At 45.4% G+C, this 23,042-nt stretch overlaps 1 protein-coding gene across 14 annotated transcripts in view; it reads right to left on the bottom strand.

Moving 5' to 3' along the window:
- The window catches only part of ANK2 (ankyrin 2), a 732,820-nt gene that overhangs the window by 510,238 nt on the left and 199,540 nt on the right, over positions 1–23,042 (bottom strand). For 8 of the 14 annotated variants that reach the window (XM_069743825.1, XM_069743817.1, XM_069743802.1 and 5 more), the window contains exon 1: positions 1,120–1,251. The exons of 1 other annotated variant lie outside the window; for it this stretch is intronic. In XM_069743825.1, the coding sequence (XP_069599926.1) occupies positions 1,120–1,184 (65 nt within the window). In that variant the 5' untranslated portion in view covers positions 1,185–1,251. Of the gene's footprint in view, positions 1–1,119; positions 1,451–23,042 lie in introns of those variants that run through there. 5 more of the 14 variants (XM_069743806.1, XM_069743826.1, XM_069743797.1 and 2 more) reach the window with 3 other exon arrangements.

Genomic DNA, 23,042 nt, shown 5'->3' on the forward strand with positions numbered 1-23,042 from the left:
ATATATATAGTGGCTGTACAGTGTATACAATCTGCGGACTCCTAGGTGCCTGGGTGTGTGTGTGTATATATATATATATATATAGTGGCTGTACAGTGTATACAATCTGCGGACTCCTAGGTGCCTGGGTGTGTATATATATATATATATATATATATATATATATATATATAGTGGCTGTACAGTGTATATATGATCTGCGGACTCCTAGGTGCCTGGGTGTGTGTATATGTATATATATATAGTGGCTGTACAGTGTATATATGATCTGCGGACTCCTAGGTGCCTGGGTGTGTGTATATGTATATATATATAGTGGCTGTACAGTGTATATATGATCTGCGGACTCCTAGGTGCCTGGGTGTGTGTATATGTATATATATATAGTGGCTGTACAGTGTGTATACAATCTGCGGACTCCTAGGTGCCTGGGTGTGTGTATATGTATATATATATAGTGGCTGTACAGTGTGTATACAATCTGCGGACTCCTAGGTGCCTGGGTGTGTGTATATGTATATATATATAGTGGCTGTACAGTGTATACAATCTGCGGACTCCTAGGTGCCTGGGTGTGTGTATATGTATATATATATAGTGGCTGTACAGTGTTTATACAATCTGCGGACTCCTAGGTGCCTGGGTGTGTGTATATGTATATATATATATATAGTGGCTGTACAGTGTGTATACAATCTGCGGACTCCTAGGTGCCTGGGTGTGTGTATATGTATATATATATAGTGGCTGTACAGTGTATATATGATCTGCGGACTCCTGGGTGCGGCCACAGTATGGCAGATTCCATCTCGCACCTTCCCAGAGATGGCTACCTGCTCACACACTGACATGCCCAGCCTGGGATGACACCTTGCAGCTGCTGACAGGTACAGGGCCATTGGGGCGGGGTTTTCTGTATTGTGATCACTCTTTTGGTTGTTCTACTCTATTCTGCAAGACGACAAACTCAACACAAAGTCAGCCCTGCTACATCATCTTTCCAGGCACAGCAGAGGTTAATAATACAATAGTACAAAAAGATTTCTGTTTTGTTTTATAAAGAAGAATCCCGTGCCCATGGGCTGTCCGCACCTCCATCGCCCCCCTCACACCGCTCACCTTTCGGGGTCTTTTCCTCCGTACGTTGGCGCCGTTCGGTTTCTCCGCTCCATCCGTCTTCGCATGACTTTCCTCGCTCATCGTTGTACAGCCGTGTCCGCCGCGGAGAGCGCTGCCATCAGCTCCACAGCACGGACCACTGCTACAGAGGAGGCTGGGAGGGAGGGGGAGAAGCAGTGTCACGTTGCCATGGCAGCGGCTGCCACAAATGTTTATCTGCTCGCATTGTTAAATCTGATTCAACCAATTACCATCATGATCTGCTCCCTCCACACAGGAGGCCGCGCTCCGAGCACAGTACAGATGCTGGCATTGTGCACAAAGGAAGAGCGCCAGGAACTTGTGCGAAGTCCTTACATCTACCAGAGTATCACACTCCCATCACATGCCCACAAAGAGCTGAAAAAAAGGTACAAAAATCAACTGCAGCTCCTACAACAGGACTGTGTCCAAGTAGAGTTCTCAGCCTGCCCCTACAACAGGCAGAATAGATGACCACAAGGTGTATAGTATCTGGTGAAAGATGTGCGATTGTGTCTGCCATCAGGAGGTCACATTCTACACACCCACTAGATGGATGGAGAGAGATGGATGATAGAATAGACAGATAGATATAGATAGATAGAAGATATAATAGATAAGACAGATAGGTAAATAGATGATAGATATATAGAAGATAGATTGATAGATCATAGATAGATAGATAATAGACAGGTAGATAGATAGATAGATAGATAGATAGATAGATAGATAGATAGATAGATAATAGATAGGAGATAGATAATTAATAGATAGATACATAATAGATAGATACATAGATGATAGATAGATAATAGATAGATAGATAGATAATAGACAGATAGATAATAGACAGACAGATAATAGACAGACAGATGGGTAGATAGATATAGATAGATAATAGATAGATAGATAATAGGAGATAAATAGATAATAGACAGATAGATAGATAGATAATAGATAGGAGAAAGATAATAGATAGATATAGATAAGAGATTTAGATAGAAAGATAATAGATAGATAATAGACAGATAGAAAGATAATAGACAGGTAGATAGATAGATATGAGACATATAGATAGATAATAGACAGACAGATAAATAGAGATAGATAGATAGATAGATAGGTAGATAGATAATCGATAGATAGATAATAGACAGATAGATAATAGACAGACAGATAATATAGATAGATAGATAATACATAGGAGATAGATAATAGACAAGATAGATAATAGATAGATATAGATAGAAGATAGATAATAGATAGATAGGTAATAGACAGACAGATAGGTAGATAGATATAGATAGATAGAAAGATAATACATAGAAGATAGATAATAGATAGAAAGATAATAGACAGATAGATATATAATAGATACATAGATAATAGACAGACAGATAGATCATCATGGGTGACTTTAATATCCCTACTGACACCCGCCAGCCAGCAGCCTCCAAATTACTGGCCCTTACTTCATCCTTTGGACTCACTCAGTGGTCCTACACAGCCACCCACACAGACGGACATACACTAGACCTCATCTTCACCCGCCTCTGCTCCTTATCTAATCTCACAACCTCTCCCTTCCCCCTATCTGACCACTGTCTACTCACCTTCTCATTCTTGTCCTCCTCACCTGCCCCCCATGTCCAGCCATTACCACATCCTCGCAGAAACCTCGCACATCTAGACTCTCAGACTCTCTCCTACCCTTGTCCTCCATATCTTCACTCCACGACACGGACAGCGCCACCACTTTCTATAACTCCACCCTCACATCAGCCATAGACTCAGTCGCCCCTCTCATGCATGGCACAGTGTGACGAACCAATAGGCAACCTTGGCATAACAATCTGACAAAAAAACTTCAACAAGCATCCAGGGTTGCGGAGCGGCATTGGAAGAAAACACACCTGCCAGACGACTTCACTGCTTTCAAACAAGCTACATTTGACTTCAAATTAGCCCTCACCTCTGCTAAACAGACCTATTTCACTAACCTTGTATCTTCACTATCCTACAACCCAAAACAACTGTTCAGCACATTCACCTCCCTCCTCCGCCCACCACTGCCACCTCCAACTCCCCTCATCTCCTCCAAGGACTTTGCCACCTACTTCAAAAACAAGATCGATCAAACAAGGCAAACCCTAACTGTTCCACGACCCCAACCACTCCATATACCAAACCACTGCCCTTCCCTAATAACCTTCCTCTCCAACATCACCAAAGGAGAGCTTACTCGCCTCTTTTCCAAATCGCACCTCACCACCTGTGCACTTGACCCCATCCCCTCCCACCTGCTCCCCAACCTCAGTAACATGCTCATTCCAGCCCTAACCCATCTCTTCAACCTATCGCTATCTTCTGGTACCTTCCCCTCGGCCTTCAAACATGCCACCATAACACCCATCCTCAAAAAAACTAACCTTGACCCAACTGGTATGCCCAGCTACCGCCCCATATCACTGCTCCTGTTTGCTTCATACCTCCTTGAGCAGCATGTCCATGCTCAAATTTCCTCCCACCTCTCATCTAACTCTCTCCTTGACAACCTCCAGTCTGGCTTCCACCCCCACCACTCCACCGAAACTGCCCTGACAAAAATTACTAATGACTTTCTCACATCCAAAGCTAACAGACAGTTCTCCATCCTCCTCCTTCTTGACCTGTCCTCTGCTTTCGACACAGTCGATCACTGCCTACTGCTACAGATTCTTTCTTCCCTTGGCATCAAAGACCTTGCCCTGTCCTGGATTGCCTCATACCTTTCCGACCGCACATTTAGCGTTTACCACTCCCACACCACCTCCTCATCCCGCCCTCACTCAAGGCTCTGTCCTAGGGCCCCTACGTTTTTCCATCTATACTCTTGGCCTAGGACAACTCATAAAGTCCCACGGCTTCCAGTACCACCTGTATGCGGACGACACTCAAATCTACCTCTCTGGCCCAGATGTCACCTCTCTGCTGTCCAGAATCCCAAAGTGTCTGTCAGCCATATCCTCCTTCTTCACCTCTTGCTTCCTAAAACTCAATGTAGACAAAACCGAACTCATCATCTTTCCCCCATCTCACATATCCCCCCTACCTGACCTATCTATTATGGTAAACGGCATCACGCTCTCTCCCGCACCTGAAATCCGCTGCCTCGGGGTAACTCTTGACTCTGCCCTGTCCTTCAAACCGCACGTCCAAACTCTTGCCACCTCCTGTCGCCTCCAACTCAAAAATATTGCCAGAATCCGTTCCTTCCTCACCCCACAATCAACCAAAACTCTTGTGCATTCCCTCATCATCTCCCGCCTCGACTACTGCAACACCCTCCTCTGTGGCCTCCCCGCTAACTCTCTTGCACCGCTCCAATCTGTCCTCAACTCTGCTGCCCAGCTAATCCACCTCTCTCCTCGCTAGTCCCCTGCTTCTCCCCTCTGCAAATCCCTCCACTGGCTCCCAATTCCCCAACGAATCCAGTTCAAACTACTAACACTGATATACAAAGCCATCCACAACCTGTCCCCTCCCTATATCAGATAGATATAGATACAGTTATATGAAAAAGTTTAGGCACCCCTATTAATCTTAAGCTTAATGTTTTATAAAAATAGTTTTTTTTAGCTATTTCAGTTTCATATATCTAATAACTGTTGGACACAGTAATGTTTCTGCCTTGAAATGAGGTTTATTGTACGATAGATAGATAGATAGATAGATAGATAGATAGATAGATAGATGGATAGATAGATGGATAGATAGATGGATAGATAGATAGATAGGATAGATATAGATAGATACGAGATAGATAGATAGATAAAGAGAGATAGATGACAGAGATAGATAGATAGATGGATGGATGGATGGATGGATGGATAGATAGATAGATAGGATAGATATAGATAGATACGAGATAGATAGATAGATAGAGAAAGAGAGATAGATGACAGAGATAGATAGATAGATAGATAGATAGATAGATAGATAGATAGATAGATAGATAGATAGATAGATAGATAGATATATAGATAGGCTTGAGAAAGGTCCACACGTTGGACTGAAACGCCACACATGGGCCAATAAAATACTCTTATTTTTTCTACTGGAGTGCTGCCTTCTGGACAATAGATAGATAGATAGATAGATAGATAAATATGGGATAGATAGATAGATAAAAAAAGGAAAAACTAGGCGCAGCACCAGCAGAGGAATATATGGGTACATGACTTCCCAGACAAAGACTAATCCTCCATATTAACTAAAAAAGGAAAGCAGCAATCCAAAATAAGTGATATTTAATCATGGCAACATTTTGGTAAAGATAGACAAGATAGATAAATATAAAATTGATTTACAGCAGGACCGTGTGGCAGAATACAGCGCAGGCTACACTACGCTGCCAACTGCACACAAGCCTTGACCTGGCCATACACATTAGATTGCTGTTGACTGATCTTTAAACAAAACCTAAATGTTAAATGAACATTTCTGCTGCTAAAGTTCACTAAGGTGTTCAACGTGACCACACATGTTAAATTACAGCGGTCTGCTATGTTCACTGTATTGCCAGTAGTGATGAGCGAGCATGCTCTAGTGTTATCCGAGTATCTCGGGCATGCTCAAATAATATCTCTGAGTCCCCGCGGCTGCATAATTCACGACTTTTAGACAGCTGCAACACATGAGGGATTGCCTAACAAACAGCTACTAGGATAACAGGATATCTGCACACGCTCACTCTTGACTAATTGCCAGATATGGCATTTGTTATGGAAGGCCGGGAGATTTTTCACGAGGTTTTCACTTCTGCATCCATTGATATCAAACACCGGTGACTTAATGACATTGTCAAACATTTAATTCCACCTGAAGAACCATCATTGTGGTTAAAATCATCCAATGTTGTTAACTTTAGTCTAATACGTAAGGACAGCTTTAGTAAACATGCGGATTTGTGGTAATATGAATGTGGCTCCTCTCCTGTATAGATAACAATCATTTTCAACTTTCAACAAATCACCACCAAAGAGAATCTGACCTAATATATTCTAGTGCAAATGACTGGACGGCTAGCAGGCCAAAGAGAAGATTCTTTTCTGCTCCTGACATGATGACTACAATGATCTCACTGAGTAGCAGTCTACATTCCCGCTTAGGAGCTCTCGTCAAAGTGCTTCTATCCATCCACCTTCAAAGCAAAAAAACAGTGGAGTGATGGAGGTACCAAGTTTCCGACTCCACTAATCTGATATTGATATCTGATATTGATGACCTATCTATGGATTGATCAATAATATGGTGTGATCGGACAACCCTGTTAAGAGAATGAGTGGATTGCAGAATTCCAGACAGGTTAACAGTTGGGGTTATTCAGTCTGGAAAACCAGGCTTAGGGGCAGTCATATCAGAATGTACAAATATATGAAGGGACTAATCGTTACACACAACGGTGACAAGGAGGCATCTTCTACATCTACAGGAAAAAAGGTTTCTTCATAACTGACCTACAGCAATTCTTTACTGAATGAACAGTGAGGCTGTGCAACACTTTCACACCAGATATAGTGGTTGATCACTAATGACTTTAAGGAGGGCCTGGATGCCTTTCTTGAAAAATTTAACGTTATAAGTTATGGATAGACGATTCTGTGATGGGATGTTGATCCATGGAACTAGTCTGGTTGGTGTATGTGGAGTCGGGAAGGAATTTTTCCTCTAATATGGGGCAATTAGCATCTGCCTCATGAGGTTTTTTCTTTCCTCTGGATCAACACGTTAGGTTCTAGCCACATCAAAACCTAGATCACAAAATATATGCCCCAAAAAAGCGGATTACAAATTACTAACACGAAGATGAATCAAACTTTTCTGAGAAGGGCTAAAAATATTTTTATTCACCAAAGTTAAAAAAACATATTCAATCATGAGGAAATGTATTGATTACAATAAAACAGGAGGGGACAGAAGGGAGCAAAAAACGGAGAAAGCTGGGTGCACCTGGATATATAAAAATGTATATTGTTATATATATGAATTGCATGATCATTGGAAATACTGTGCAAATGCAGTTAAAGTGCAAATGCAATCAAAGTAGACTGTCAACTAGATTCAGAGATATGTATATAAATATATATATATATATATATATATATATATATATATATACATATACACACACACACTGCTCAAAAAAATAAAGGGAACACTAATACCCCACATCCTAGATATCACTGTATGAAATATTTCGGTTGCAAATCTTTATTCATTACATGGTGGAATGCGTCGAGAACAATAAAACCTAAAAATGATGAATGTAAATCACAACTAATATCCCATGGAGGTCTTGGGTTGGAATGATGCTCAAAATCAAAGTGGAAACTCAAATTGCAGGCTGATCCAACTTCAGTGGAAATGCCTCAAGACAAGGAAATGATGCTCAGTAGTGTGTGTGGTCTTCACATGCCTGTATGACCTCCCTACAATGCTTGGGCATGCTCCTGATGAGGCGGTGAATGGTCTCCTGAGGGATCTCCTCCCAGGCCTGGATTAAGGCATCAGTCAACTCCTGGACAGTCTGTGGTGCAATGTGGCGTTGGTGGATGGAATAAGACATGATGTACCAGATGTTCTCGATTGGATTTAGTGCTGGGGAATGGGCAGGCCAGTCCATAGCATCAATGCCTTTAACATGCAGGAACTGCTGACACACTTCAGCCACATGAGAACTAGCATAGTAATGCATCAGAAGGAACCCATGGCCCACTGCACCTGCATATGGTCTCACAATAGGTCTGAGGATCTCATCCTGGTATCTACTGGCAGTCAGGGTACCTCTGGCGAGCACGTGGAGGGCTGGGCAGCTCTCTAAAGAAAGGCCTCCCCACACCATTCCTGACTCACTGCCAAACCGGTCACGCTGGAGGATGTTGCAGGCAGCAGAACGCGCTCCACGGCATCTCCAGACTCTGTCACGTCTGTCACATGTGATCAGTGTGAAACTGCTCTCATCTGTGAAGAGCACAGGGCGCCAGTGTCAAATCTGCCAATATTGGTGTTCTTTGGCAAATGGCAATCACCCTGCATGGTGTTGGGCTGTAAGAACTTGTTAATAATCTCAAGGCAGCTGTGACCACAGTTACTAAGAAAACCATTGGTAACACTTTACACCATAAAGATTTAAAATCCTGCAGTGCCCACAAGGTCCCCCTGCTCAAGAAGGCACATGTACAGGCCAGTCTGAAGCTTGGGGTGTTTCTCTGCTAAGGGCACAGTTCTACTTCACCGCATCAATGGGAGAATGGATGGAGCCACGTACTGTAAAATCCTGAGTGACAACCTCCTTCCCTCCTCCAGGACATTAATAATGTGTCATGACTGGGTCTTCCAGCAAGACAATAACCCAAAACATTCAGCTAAAGCAACAAAGGAGTGGCTCAAAAATAAGCAAATTAAGGTCATGGAGTGGCCTAGCCAGTCTCCAGATCTTAATCCCATAGAAAACTTATGGAGGGAGTTGAAACTCTGAGTTGCCAAGCGACAGCCTCAAAATCTTAATGGATTTAGAGATGATCTGCAAAAAGGAGTGGACCAAAATTCCTCCTGACATGTGCGCAAACCTCATCATCAACTACAAAAAACGTCTGACAGTTGTGATTGCCAACAAGGGTTTTGCCATCAAGTATTAAATCTTGTCTGCCAGAGGGATGAAATACTTATTGTCATGGTTGGGACATGGTTAATGTCCTGTTCTCTCAAGGTTAATGTTGTTGGCCTCTCCTTCAAGATGGGAGTGGTATTTATACTCACTTCTAGCTGGGTTTCTCTGTCAGCTATACATTCTGTTTTAGTCTGTGTGCTTGACCCCTGGAGTGTGTGCTCGGTTTGAATTGTGTTTATCTTGCTTTCTGTGCGTTACTCTGTTTGTTCTTCTGGATTACTGAACTCTGGCTTTGCTTCTGACTATCCCGTCTCTCCTTTTTGGTACCTCGTGATCTCCTGTCTCCAATCTTTGCTTGTTTGATAACTCTCTAGTGTTTAATTTATCCCTTCTCTGTTCCCCGGCCACTGCCCCCCCCCTTGACCTCCTCCCACTCTATCACATGTCTAAGGTCCTGTTGATTACCAGGATAGTACCCGGCGGTTAGCTCAGCTCCTTTGCTGCTGTGTGCAGCTCTCCCCGCAGCATTAATACCCGGGAGCCGTGACGCTTATTTCTCACTGCAATATGCAAATAAATTTATATAATTTATACAATGTGATTTTCTGCATTTTATTTTTGATATTCCATCTCTCAATGTTAAAATTAACCTACCCTTAAAATTATAGACTGTTCATGTCTTGGGCAAACTTACAAAATCAGAAAGGGATCAAATACTTATTTCCCCCACTGTATAAACACAAGTAACATAAAACATATTACTGCAGAATACAGATATCCAGGTGCCCACCACACTCCTGACATGCGTTTCACTTGAAAGGCTTTGTCCGGCGGGCAGGGCCGCCATCAGGGCATTACAGCCATTACATGTGTAAGGGGCCCGGTGAGGAGAGGCAAGGAGGGAGGGCCCGGACTGACCAGACACGTAGTCAGCATGTCTCATACACTTTGGGCCCCACCTCTTTTCCTGCTGGGCTGGAGGCATTATGAGGTGATTGCATCGCTCCTGTCTGATGTGGCCGCACTCACTGCAGCAGACGCTGCACAAGGACCTGGGCTTTTGCTCTGTGCAGAGCTCGGTGCCGCCTCCAGCAGAGGCTCCGCCTCCATCTTCTCTCACCCTCACCTACTCCAGAACATAACAGCAGCAGTGACCGCAGCTCTGCAGGAAGAGATTGAAGCCAGTAAAGGTCAGCAATCCTGTGGTGCTGCCTCCTAGTGGCTCCAGAACTAGGGCTTCACTGGGCTGCAGGAGGGACCCCGGGGCCCCACTATTCCTGTGGGATCAAGCTGCCGGCACTACTGCACTAGGCTACACTACACTGTCCCTCCATAACACCAGTGCTAGGAAACTGCTGTGTAGGAAGTCTCCCTGTACTCATCACTTGCAGTCGGGACCGGGGGAGGGGGTGACCAAGTGTCTGTACTGGAAGAGACAGCAGCCGCTCTTTTTTATAGTCTCCTGCTGTGCTGGGGGCTCCTCTTACTGACTGCTGCCCTGGGATAATGGTGCAGGTGGTGAAAGCCCTGCAGGATAGGTAAGTATATATAATAGTGTGCGTATGATACTATGTGTATATAGTGTATGTAATATATAGTGTGCAGTATATGTATTTTCTTGTTTGTAAATAAGTGTATGGATATACTGGAGATGATCCTTGTATATGTAATAGTGTATCTGCAGTACATAGTGTAGTTAATGTATAGCGTACAGTGTGTGTGTATATATATATACAGGTCCTTCTCAAAAAATTAGCATATAGTGTTAAATTTCATTATTTACCATAATGTAATGATTACAATTAAACTTTCATATATTATAGATTCATTATCCACCAACTGAAATTTGTCAGGTCTTTTATTGTTTTAATACTGATGATTTTGGCATACAACTCCTGATAACCCAAAAAACCTGTCTCAATAAATTAGCATATTTCACCCATCCAATCAAATAAAAGTGTTTTTTAATAACAAACAAAAAAACCATCAAATAATAATGTTCAGTTATGCACTCAATACTTGGTCGGGAATCCTTTGGCAGAAATGACTGCTTCAATGCGGCGTGGCATGGAGGCAATCAGCCTGTGACACTGCTGAGATGTTATGGAGGCCCAGGATGCTTCAATAGCGGCCTTAAGCTCATCCAGAGTGTTGGGTCTTGCGTCTCTCAACTTTGTCTTCACAATATCCCACAGATTCTCTATGGGGTTCAGGTCAGGAGAGTTGGCAGGCCAATTGAGCACAGTAATACCATGGTCAGTAAACCATTTACCAGTGGTTTTGGCACTGTGAGCAGGTGCCAGGTCGTGCTGAAAAATGAAATCTTCATCTCCATAAAGCATTTCAGCCGATGGAAGCATGAAGTGCTCCAAAATCTCCTGATAGCTAGCTGCATTGACCCTGCCCTTGATGAAACACAGTGGACCAACACCAGCAGCTGACATGGCACCCCACACCATCACTGACTGTGGGTACTTGACACTGGACTTCAGGCATTTTGGCATTTCCTTCTCCCCAGTCTTCCTCCAGACTCTGGCACCTTGATTTCCGATTGACATGCAAAATTTGCTTTCATCAGAAAAAAGTACTTGGGACCACTTAGCAACAGTCCAGTGCTGCTTCTCTGTAGCTCAAAAGTGGCTTTACCTGGGGAATGCGGCACCTGTAGCCCATTTCCTGCACACGCCTGTGCACGGTGGCTCTGGATGTTTCCACACCAGACTCAGTCCACTGCTTCCTCAGGTTCCCCAAGGTCTGGAATCGGTCCTTCTCCACAATCTTCCTCAGGGTCCGGTCTCCTCTTCTCGTTGTACAGCGTTTTCTGCCACATTGTTTCCTTCCAACAGACTTACCATTGAGGTGCCTTGATACAGCACTCTGGGAACAGCCTATTTGTTGAGAAATTTCTTTCTGGGTCTTACCCTCTTGCTTGAGGGTGTCAATGATGGCCTTCTTGACATCTGTCAGGTCGCTAGTCTTACCCATGATGGGGGTTTTGAGTAATGAACCAGGCAGGGAGTTTATAAAAGCCTCAGGTATCTTTTGCATGTGTTTAGAGTTAATTAGTTGATTCAGAAGATTAGGGTAATAGGTCGTTTAGAGAACCTTTTCTTGATATGCTAATTTATTGAGACAGGTTTTTTGGGTTATCAGGAGTTGTATGCCAAAATCATCAGTATTAAAACAATAAAAGACCTGACAAATTTCAGTTGGTGGATAATGCATCTATAATATATGAAAGTTTAATTGTAATCATTACATTATGGTAAATAATGAAATTTAACACTATATGCTAATTTTTTGAGAAGGACCTGTATATATATGATCCTTGTATCTGTAGTATATATTGTACGTAATGTATAGTGTACAGTGTGTGTGTGTATATGTGTATGTATATATATTATAGTTCTATCAGTGTAGAGATGCCATGTCTACAGAGGAGTGCTGCACTCTGTACCCTAATGCCAGCACACAATGCATGTGTGTATTTTTATGAATTATCTTTAATAACACACCTCACCTATAATGCGTGAGAAGACGTCATATACTGGTATACTGTATGTATATATGTGAGCATTTTACAGGGCCGCCATCACGGCATGACGGCCGTGACTGGCGTATGGGGCCCAGTGAGCAGAGGGGGCCCGCATCGGGCCCCGTCTCATCTGCTCACCGGGCCCCTACCAGCAGCCGCAGGCTAATCGGGCCCTTCACACCGATGCTGCAGCTGTTCAAAGCTATTGACGTGCGGGCCCGCACGTCAATAGTTAACAGCCGCCAGCCAATCTGAGGCTGGCAGCTGACGTCAGCCTCAGCGTGCGTGCATGTCGCCGGCGTCTGACATCATTGTCAATCGCCGGCGAGTGCACGCTGCAGCTGCGTGGAGACAGAGAACTTCGCCCGCCGCAGGAGCACGGCCACGTAAGAAGAACTTTTTTTTTTTTTCCTTGAGAGCGGCAATCCGGGGGGCCCAGGGAAGAACGCTGTACACAGATAGGGCAGAGTGCTGGACACAGATGGGGCAGAGTGCTGGACACTGATGGGGCAGGAATGGACAGAGATGGGGCAGAGTGCTGGACAGAGATGGGGCAGAGTGCTGGACAGAGATGGGGCAGAGTGCTGGACAGAGATGGGGCAGAGTGCTGGACAGAGATGGGGCAGAGTGCTGGACAGAGATGGGGCAGAGTGCTGGACAGATGGGGCAGAGTGCTGGACACAGATGGGGCAGAGTGCTGGACACAGATGGGGCAGAGTGCTGGACACAGATGGGGCAGAGTGCTGGACACAGATGGGGCAGGATTGGACAGAGATGGGGCAGAGTGCTGAACACAGATGGGGCAGAGTGCTAGACACAGATGGGGCAGGATTGGAAACAGATGGGGCAGAGTGCTGGACACAGATGGGGCAGGATTGGAAACAGATGGGGCAGAGTGCTGGACACAGATGGGGCAGAGTGCTGGACACAGATGGGGCAGAGTGCTGGACACAGATGGGGCAGAGTGCTGGACACAGATGGGGCAGAGTGCTGGACACAGATGGGGCAGAGTGCTGGACACAGATGGGGCAGAGTGCTGGACACAGATGGGGAAGAGTGCTGGACACAGATGGGGCAGGATTGGAAACAGATGGGGCAGAGTGCTGGACACAGATGGGGCAGAGTGCTGGACACAGATGGGGCAGAGTGCTGGAAACAGATGGGGCAGAGTGCTGGACACAGATGGGGCAGAGTGCTGGACACAGATGGGGCAGAGTGCTGGACACAGATGGGGCAGAGTGCTGGACACAGATGGGGCAGAGTGCTGGAGACAGATGGGGCAGGATTGGAGACAGATGGGGCAGGATGGATACGATGGAGACAGATGGGGCAGGATGGAGAGATCATATGGGGCAGGATGGGAGAACATATGGCTGACGCCAGGAATGAGACACACGGGGGCTAGGATGGCGAATATTACCATAGGGGCTAATTAAGGGATATTATTATTGCAGTGATGCATTTATTTATTTTTTTTGAGTATACTGTTTTAAATGGGGGGCGGTCCTGTTACTGTGTAGAGTGATACTGTGTTGCCTTCTTCATGTGGTGTAATGTAGAAGTTGGGAAAATTAAGTAATGTGTTCTACAAGCGGAACTCGAGATAACTGTGTTATTTCCTGCAGAGACGAGTCCTGGTTGGATGAAGTGATGGCGGTCTGTGCTGGATGAAAGATGAAGGACTTCACCTAGAGACGTCACTGGTGAGTCAGTGATCACTGTATTACCTATACATTATATACAGAGCTCCTGTGTGTAATGTCACCAGTGATCACTGTATTACCTGTAGACACTGCTTACTAATTACAGATCTCCTGTGCATAATGGCACTGATGGTGATAGTATTGTGGGTTTTTTTTTATTACTGATCAGTATTGTAGTATTCAGTCATTGGTGGTAATATGCGGTCTGGTCATGGTGTAGCGGTATTTGTTCCTTGTATTTTATATTATTCGATCACTGTGGTGGTAATATGTCATCTGGTCATAGTGCTGTGGTATTTGTTCCTTGTATGTAGTATTATAGGTCATTTTAAAAATTGAAAAATAAATAAAAATATACCTAAATTGTATTGCATATTTTAACAAATATTTAATAGGTTACAGCAGAGTAGGGCCCGGCCAAAAGTGTCTACCGTGTTATGGTGGCGGCTTAAAAAATCTTTTGGCCAAAACAAAAGCTGCCGGCTATATGTGATCTGGTGATGGGAACTGTCAATGTGTGATAGGTTAGAAGTGGAGATTTTCCAAGAGAGAGCGGTGGGACTGTGGACAGTTCGAGGGGTGGAGCCTGGAGGAGGGGCTGGGGTGGAGCCTGGGCGGAGTTTCAAGGGGGCCCCGAAAATTTTGCCAGTATGGGGCCCCAAAATTTCTAGTGGCAGCCCTGCCGGGGGGTGATGTGCAACTGGTCAGAAATCTACTTAAAAACTTGAATAGAAAAAGTCACCACGCTATACTGAGGCTAGAAAGGATACAAATTATTTGTGATTAGTATCAACAATTGTTGATGTTTTCCAGTACTTACCGTACATACTTGAGTATAAGCCGAGATTTTCAGCCCATTTTTGGGGGGCTGAAAGTCCCCCTCTCGACTTATACTCGAGTCATACCCGGGGGTCGGCAGGAGAGGGGGGGCGGGGGCTGTGTAATTAGACTCACCTGCTCCTGGCGCGGTCCCTGCACGTCCCTGCTTCTTCCAGCGCTGCAGCTTCTTCCTGTATTGAGCAGTCACATGGTACCGCTCATTACAGAAATGAATATGCGGCTCCACCTCCCATAGAGGAGGAGCCGCATATTCATTACTGTAATGAGCGGTAACTGTGACCGCTCAATACAGGAAGAAGATGCAGCGGTGGAAGAAGCAGGGACACAGCGCCAGGAGCAGGTAAGTATACGGGGAGGGGAGCGCAGCGCTGCGCGATATTTACCTGCTCCTCGTTCCAGTGCGGCTCCGTCTTCAGCGTCCTCTGGCAGTGACGCTCAGGTCAGAGGGCGCGGTGACGTAGTCAGTGCGCGCCCTCTGCTGAATGTCAGTGCCGAACACGGAGCCGCACGAGGTGCAGGTAAAAGTGCTCGGGTCCTGAGCGACGGAGAGGTGAGTATGTGATATTTTTTTTTGTTATGGCAGCAAAAGCAAATGGGGCAAGTGGCTGTGCAGAGCATCTTATGGGGCCATAACACTTGTGCAGCACTATATGGGGCAAGTGACTGTGTGGAGCATCTTATGGGGCCATAACACATGTGCAGCACTATAAGGGGCAAGTGGCTGTGCGGAGCATCTTATGGGGCCATAACACTTGTGCAGCACTATAAGGGGCAGTGACTGTGCGGAGCAACTTATGGGGCCATAACACTTGTGCAGCACTATATGAGGCAAGTGACTGTGCGGAGCATCTTATGGGGCCATAACACTTGTGCAGCACTATAAGGGGCAAGTGACTGTGCGGAGCATCTTATGGGGCCATAACACTTGTGCACAGTGGCGTCACTTCCGCGGTCGCAGCGGTCGCCATTGCGACGGGGCCCGGCAGGTCAGGGGCCCTCCGCCCGGCAGGTTAGAAGCACCGGCCGACACCATGTTGCAGTGCAGGAGGAGATCCCTCCTGCACGGCAACAGTCCGAGGCGTATCTAAGGGGAGGGGGCAGCCGGGGTAAGAGAGAGTTAGGAACTTCGAAGCAGCTCCAGTCAGCACTGTGAGACTGTGACAGCGTCTCCTGCTCTGAGCCCCGGGACTGAAGGGGAGAGCGGGGGAGGGGCGGGACATGACAGCGGTGTGCAAGCAGGAGACGCTGAGGAGCTGCAGGTTAATATCAGCCTCCCCTTTACCAGAGAGGAGTGTGAGATGTGTATATGAGCTGATGTATTTGTGTATGATATCTATAGTGCGTGTGTGTGTGTGTGTGTGTGAGATATCTGTAGTGCGTGTGTGATATATGTAGTGTGTGTGTGTGTGATATCTGTAGTGTGTGTGAGGCAGGGGTGTAACTACCACAGTCTGGTAAGTCAGGGGCCCGATAGGTCAGAGGCACCCGACTCCCCCCGTCGTAGCCGCCGCAGTGAACTATACCGGCGTTTATGATGCCGGTACAGTTCAAAGCAATGATGGAGGAGAGAGCGTCAGCTGATGCTCCCTCTCCCATCATTCCCCTCTGCCTCTGACACTGTGGGTGCGTGATGACATCACTTCATCGCGCACCCACTGTGTGTGGGGCCCAAGCAGTGCAGCATCTGCACAGGTCATGGTGGCCGCCATATTGGCAAAGCCTGTGGCGGCTGCTGCGACCGGGAACAGGCGGTTCCAGAGCTAGTGGGGGGCACGTGGACCAAGCCAGCGGCTCAGCCATATGGAGGATCCAGGGATAAACATGGAAGTGTACGGGATCGGCAGAAGTGAGGTGTGTCTGCTGCCCGTGTGTCACCATCTCTGCCCCCAGCGTCCTGGCCCCCTGTGACACCAGCCCCGTTTCCTCCCTGCTGTCCCGTGCCCCATGTCCTAGTAGGTCCCCAAGTTCAGGTCATTGTGCTCCTCCGGGCCCCCCGTACACACCTTGTTCCTCCTCCCCTGGTCTCCCAATGCTCCTCATCTCCCATGCCCTGAGTCCTCCTGCACCCCTCCTGCATTCCCTGCCCCTTGTCCCCATGTGACTCATCTGCCCTGCTCTCAAGTCTCCCCTATCCCCTTTCTCACCGTGTGTTCTCCATCTACCCTGTCCTTGTAATCCCTGTGCCCCCTTCTTCCCTCCCATTTCTCCCCCCCCATCTTCCTCTGTCCCCTTGCAGCCCTATCTACTCTGCCCTCGGAGTCCCCTTGTGTCCTCTTGTGCCTGTCTCCCTTGCACCCTAGTCCCCGTGTGTCCCATTGTGCCCTTCTCCCCTTCCTCTTAGTTCCTATGAGTCCCTTTGTGCATCTATCCCTTGTCCCCGTGTGTAGCCTTGTGTCAGTGTCCCTTGCCCACTAGTCCCTGTGTGTCCCCTTGCGCCTGTCTCCTTTGTCTCCTTATGCTTGTGTCCCTTGTCCCCGTGTGCCAGTCTCCCTTGCCCATTAGTCCCTGTGTGTCCCCTTGTCAGTCTCCCTGGCCAACTAGTCCCTGTGTATCCCCTTGTGCCAGTCTCCCTTGTCCCCTTGTGTCAGTCTCCCTTGCCCACTAGTCCCCTTGTAACCTCCCCTGCCTCCTAGCCCCCATGTGTCCCCTTGTGCCTGTCTTCCTTGCTCCCTAGCCCCCCTATGTTACCATTGTGCCTGTCTCCCCTACCCCCCTTGTGTCCTTGTCCCTTGCCCCCTAGTCACCATTTCCTCATGTCTTTCTCACTGCCCCTGTATGGAGGGGCTGCATTACACTATGAGGGGGGCTGCATTATATTCTATGGGGGTTACATTGTATTGTATAGCAGGGCTGCAGTATACTCTGTGGGGTGGCTGTATTATACTATACGTGGGCTGCATTATACTGAATCGAGGACTATGGGGAATATATTATACTATATGAAGAACTATGGTCCATCATACTATGGGAAGTGAATTGTACAACATGGATGACGATGGCGGTGCATTATACTATATGGAGCACTATGAGGACTGAGCAGTGTATTTTAATATATGGAGGACTATGTGGAGTGTATAATACTAAATGGAGGACTGAGGAGTGTATTATACTATATGGAGGACTATGAGGGGTGTATTATACTATATGGAGGACTGAGCAGTGTATTATACTATATGGAGCACTACGAAGAGTGTATTATGCTATATGGAGCACTATGAGGAGTGTATTTTAATATACGGAGGAGTGTATTATACTATATGGAGGACTGAGAAGTGTACAATACTATATGGGGGACTATGGGGAGTGTATTATACTATAAGGAGTACTATGGGGGTGCATTATACTTCTCATATGGATCCCCAAGACTTCTATGTTAGCCCCTGATGAGTATAATGGTTTATTTTCTTTTATACATTACATAACAATGGCAGTACAGGGGACAAATATATGCCAGGATGCGGCACTGGATAGTTATGCAACTGAGGTCACACTATACAACTTTGCAATAAAGCTATAGTGTGCAAAAGTAATAGGGAAAATGTGAATTTGGGTGGAAAATATTTTGGCATGGTGGGGGGGCCCCATTTGAAAGTTCGCACCGGGGCCCATAACTTTGTAGTTACGCCACTGCTTGTGCAGCACTATAAGGGGCAAGTGGCTGTGCGGAGCATCTTATGGGGCCATAACACTTGTGCAGCACTATATTATTACCCTTTATCCAGGATTATATGGGGCATATTTTAATATGGAGCATCTAATGGGGCCCATCAAACTGTATGGAGCATTATATGGGGCTCCTGATTCAATATGGATATTCAAAAACACTTAACCTACTGATGTCTCAATTAATTTTACTTTTATTGATATCTATTTTTACTTTTGACATTTACAGGTAGCTGCTACATTTCTCACCCTAGGCTTATACTTGAGTCATTAAGTTTTCCCAGTTTTTTGTGGCAAAATTAGGGGGGTCGGCTTATACTCGGGTCGGCTTATACTCGAGTATATACGGTACTTATATTGTTGCTGCTGTTGTGGTATGTGCATGGGGGACCACTGTGTGTAGAAGGTTGTCCTTGGCTTACCAGCTTGCTAATATAAGGTATAGAATATAAAATGTATTAAATAGATGCGCTAATTAACCCCTTACCGGCATCGGACGTACTATACCGTCCGATGCCGGCTCCCCTGCTTTGATGCAGGGCTCCGCGGTGAGCCCGCACCAAAGCCGGGACATGTCAGCTGTTTTGAACAGCTGACAGGTGCCCGTAATAGGCGCGGGCAGAATCGCGATCTGCCCGCACCTATTAACTAGTTAAATGCCGCTGTCAAACGCAGACAGCGGCATTTAACTACCGCTTCCGGCCGGGCGGCCGGAAATGACGTCATCGCCAACCCCCGTCACATGATCGGGGGTCGGCGATGCTTGTGAATGGTAACCATAGAGGTCCTTGAGACCTCTATGGTTACTGATTGCCCGTCGCTGTGAGCGCCACCCTGTGGTCGGCGCTCACAGCACACGTGCAATTCTGCTACATAGCAGCGATCAGCAGATCGCTGCTATGTAGCAGAGCCGATCGTGCTATGCAGCAGAGCCGATCGTGCTATGCCTGCTTCTAGCCTCTCATGGAGGCTATTGAAGCATGGCAAAAGTTAAAAAAAAAAGTTTAAAAAAATGTGAAAAAAATAAAAAAAACATAAAAGTTTAAATCACCCCCCTTTCGCCCCAATCAAAATAAATCAATAAAAAAAATATCAAATCTACGCATATTTGGTATCGCCGCGCTCAGAATCGCCCGATCTATCAATTAAAAAAAAGTATTAACCTGATCGCTAAACAGCGTAGCGGGAAAAAAATTCGAAACGCCAGAATTACGTTTTTTTGGTCGCCGCGACATTGCATTAAAATGCAATAACGGGCGATCAAAAGAACGTATCTGCACCGAAATGCTATCATTAAAAACGTCATCTCGGCACGCAAAAAATAAGCCCTCAACCGACCCCAGATGATGAAAAATGGAGACGCTACGAGTATCGGAAAATGGCGCAACTTTTTTTTTTTTTTTTTTTTTAGCAAAGTTTGGAATTTTTTTTCACCACTTAGATAAAAAATAACCTAGTCATGTTTGGTGTCTATGAACTCGTAATGACCTGGAGAATCATAATGGCAGGTCATTTTTTAGCATTTAGTGAACCTAGCAAAAAAGCCAAACAAAAAACCAATGTGGGATTGCACTTCTTTTGCAATTTCACCGCACTTGGAATTTTTTTCCCGTTTTTTAGAACACGACATGCTAAAACCAATGATGTCGTTCAAAAGTACAACTCGTCCCGCAAAAAATAAGCCCTCACATGGCCAAATTGACGGAAAAATAAAAAAGTTATGGCTCTGGGAAGGAGGGGAGCGAAAAACGAACACGGAAAAACGAAAAATCCCCCGGTCATGAAGGGGTTAAGGGAAGCCCATGAATATGTTGGTGGTGGTGTTAGTATATTCCACTTACTTTGCAAGTGTGCAGTCTGCCCATAAAACAGTGTATATACGGTAGCTATGAATTCCGACACTTCTTTTTACATTACATGTCTGCTATATTCTTGCTTCATTTGCCTACAATGTCAGTCATTTATACATTCAGGTCCAGTTCAGAGTCTTAATGTTTTTTCTTAGATATGTATAAGCCTACTGAATAAGCCGCCAACTGTGGGTGTTAAGAGATTTAACAAGTAAGTTGTACACAGCAAGTGTTCCTTACACATTCTCAGCACCGCTGCGAGAATTCCTTGCAGCACGAGGTGGGTTGATTGTGAACTGTCACAGCCCACATGCCACTAAAGTATAGGTTTCTATGACAGATCTTGATAATTAAAGCTCTTTGGTTACATTTAAATGAGAATAAAACTGTTATACTTAATGAGCCATTAAACAAAAGCAAGGGACAAATATCTGAAATGCAAAAATATATTTCTACTTTTCTTTCAAAAAAAAAAAAAGAAAAATTTTTTTTGCTCAACCTCCCCAGGTCCAGCCGTGAATCTTCACCGCTGCATCTAGCGTTTCTTATTGTCTGCATTGCTGACATCACATGAACAATGCTGCAGCCAATCTCACGCCATCTGCACAGCTGGACTCATATTTTGGCTGTGAGTCTGTAAATTGGTTGATAGCACTGCAGATAATAACACACTGGAAGCAATAGCGCAGACTCTGTGCTGGACCCGGGGAGGGGAATAAAAGTCATCATTTTGTTTTTAAAGCAAAGAACGTTTTTGTTTTTTTGTTTTTGATTCAAAAACCCCTTTAAATATAAATATGAAGGTAACTGACTCCTAATGAGGAGTTTAGCTGTGTTGATTTTGCCCATTAGATCAACTAATTACAAGTCGTTCAGTATTTGTTAATTGGCCGGTTTACATGGGCTGAAGAACAATGTTGGAGACAGAAGCAGCACTAATCTGATTGTTCGGTTCCCATTTAGCTTCATGGTGTTTTCTACAGAAAGATGTGCTGCCAGTAAAATTGATTTCCCGGACCCATCATCTGAAGAACAAGTGTTTTGCTCACTTGTCATTGACACTTTCACACCTGCATATACTTGGCGTGTGCCTATGAACGCTCAATTAACTGGTGAAAATGTACCACAAGCCAGGTGCCTCAAACATATTTTACTAGAGAGCGCAAAGCCACAACGTGGAGATGACTGGTGTCTGATTCCCTGCCACAATTACACATACTGCATTAGTGCAAACAGAAAAGGATCGGTGTACCCGGTGGGATCGGTGCACCTGGTGGGATCGGTGCACCCGGTGGGATCGGTGCACCCGGTGGGATCGGTGCACCCGGTGGGATCGGTGCACCCGGAGGGATCGGTGCACCCAGAGGGATCGGCATATTGTCTAATAGGCCAAAACTGCCTTCTGACACCTAGGGGCACTGCTCGAGGCTACAGGAACAAGGCTGGAACTCATTTTCATATTACATAGAGGAAGACTTACTAATTGTACCAGAATTCAAGAGGGAAAAGAACTTTCTACTCTACATCATGCCAATATTTTGGTCTGGGGTAAGCTAACCAAGCGGTGGTGTAACGTTAAGTAAAAGTGCCTAAAGATGCACCCAATGTGGAATAAGCCATCTTTACTTACAGGCAATAAAATCTGTCCTATTCATGTAATGGATATTACAGGACTCATTGCACAACATTCATCTGATAACTACTGTAAAGGTGACATTACGCTGCACAATTACTGGGAACTGTAGGATTATCCTAGGAACGCTCACTCCTTGTAATTATGCAGTGTAAACAGGCTGCGAATCACCTGTTCAATGAGTAAAATGCTTGTTCGTTGGGTGAAATGATGTATTGGTTTTTTTAAAAAAATCACCATTCTCAGCAGCATATAGTCCTGTGTAAACAGGTCTTGCGCTGCCGAGAACAATGGCAGCCGATGTGCACAAAATGATCTATTACTGATCGCTCTGTCGACAGGTTAAATATGTTAATCATTTACTGCCAACCAACATTTTTTTTGCCAACTGGCAGTTGTTTAAAGGGAACCTGTCACCTGAATTTGGCGGGACTGGTTTTGGGTCATATGGGCGGAGTTTTTGGGTGTTTGATTCACCCTTTCCTTACCCGCTGGCTGCATGCTGGCTGCAATATTGGATTGAAGTTCATTCTCTGTCCTCCATAGTACACGCCTGCACAAGGCAAGATTGCTTTGCACAGGCGTGTACTATGGAGGACAGAGAATGAACTTCAATCCAATATTGCAGCCAGCATGCAGCCAGCGGGTAAGGAAAGGGTGAATCAAACACCCGAAAACTCCGCCCATATGACCCAAAACCAGTCCCGCCAAATTCAGGTGACAGAGTCCCTTTAAAGCCACGAATTGGGAGGTATAAATGCACCTTTAGTGTAACAAATCATTAGAAATCTGTTTGTCTGTCCCGTGGTCAGGACCTCCGACGTTTAGCCTCTCAATCAATGAAGGTTTTGAACACTGGGGGAAAGATACAATGGAAAACTCTATACATTTTCATTATACAAATGTATTTAATCCTATTCACAGGAAAGGTGATACATGTATGATTGCTGTGGATCGAACTGTTGGGATGACCCAAAAACGAGACCCCCTAATTTTTTTTTTTTTTGTGGAATGGCGGTATGCATAC

The sequence above is a fragment of the Ranitomeya imitator genome, chromosome 1 (assembly GCF_032444005.1).
Source record: "Ranitomeya imitator isolate aRanImi1 chromosome 1, aRanImi1.pri, whole genome shotgun sequence".
In the NCBI taxonomy this organism is placed as follows: domain Eukaryota; kingdom Metazoa; phylum Chordata; class Amphibia; order Anura; family Dendrobatidae; genus Ranitomeya; species Ranitomeya imitator.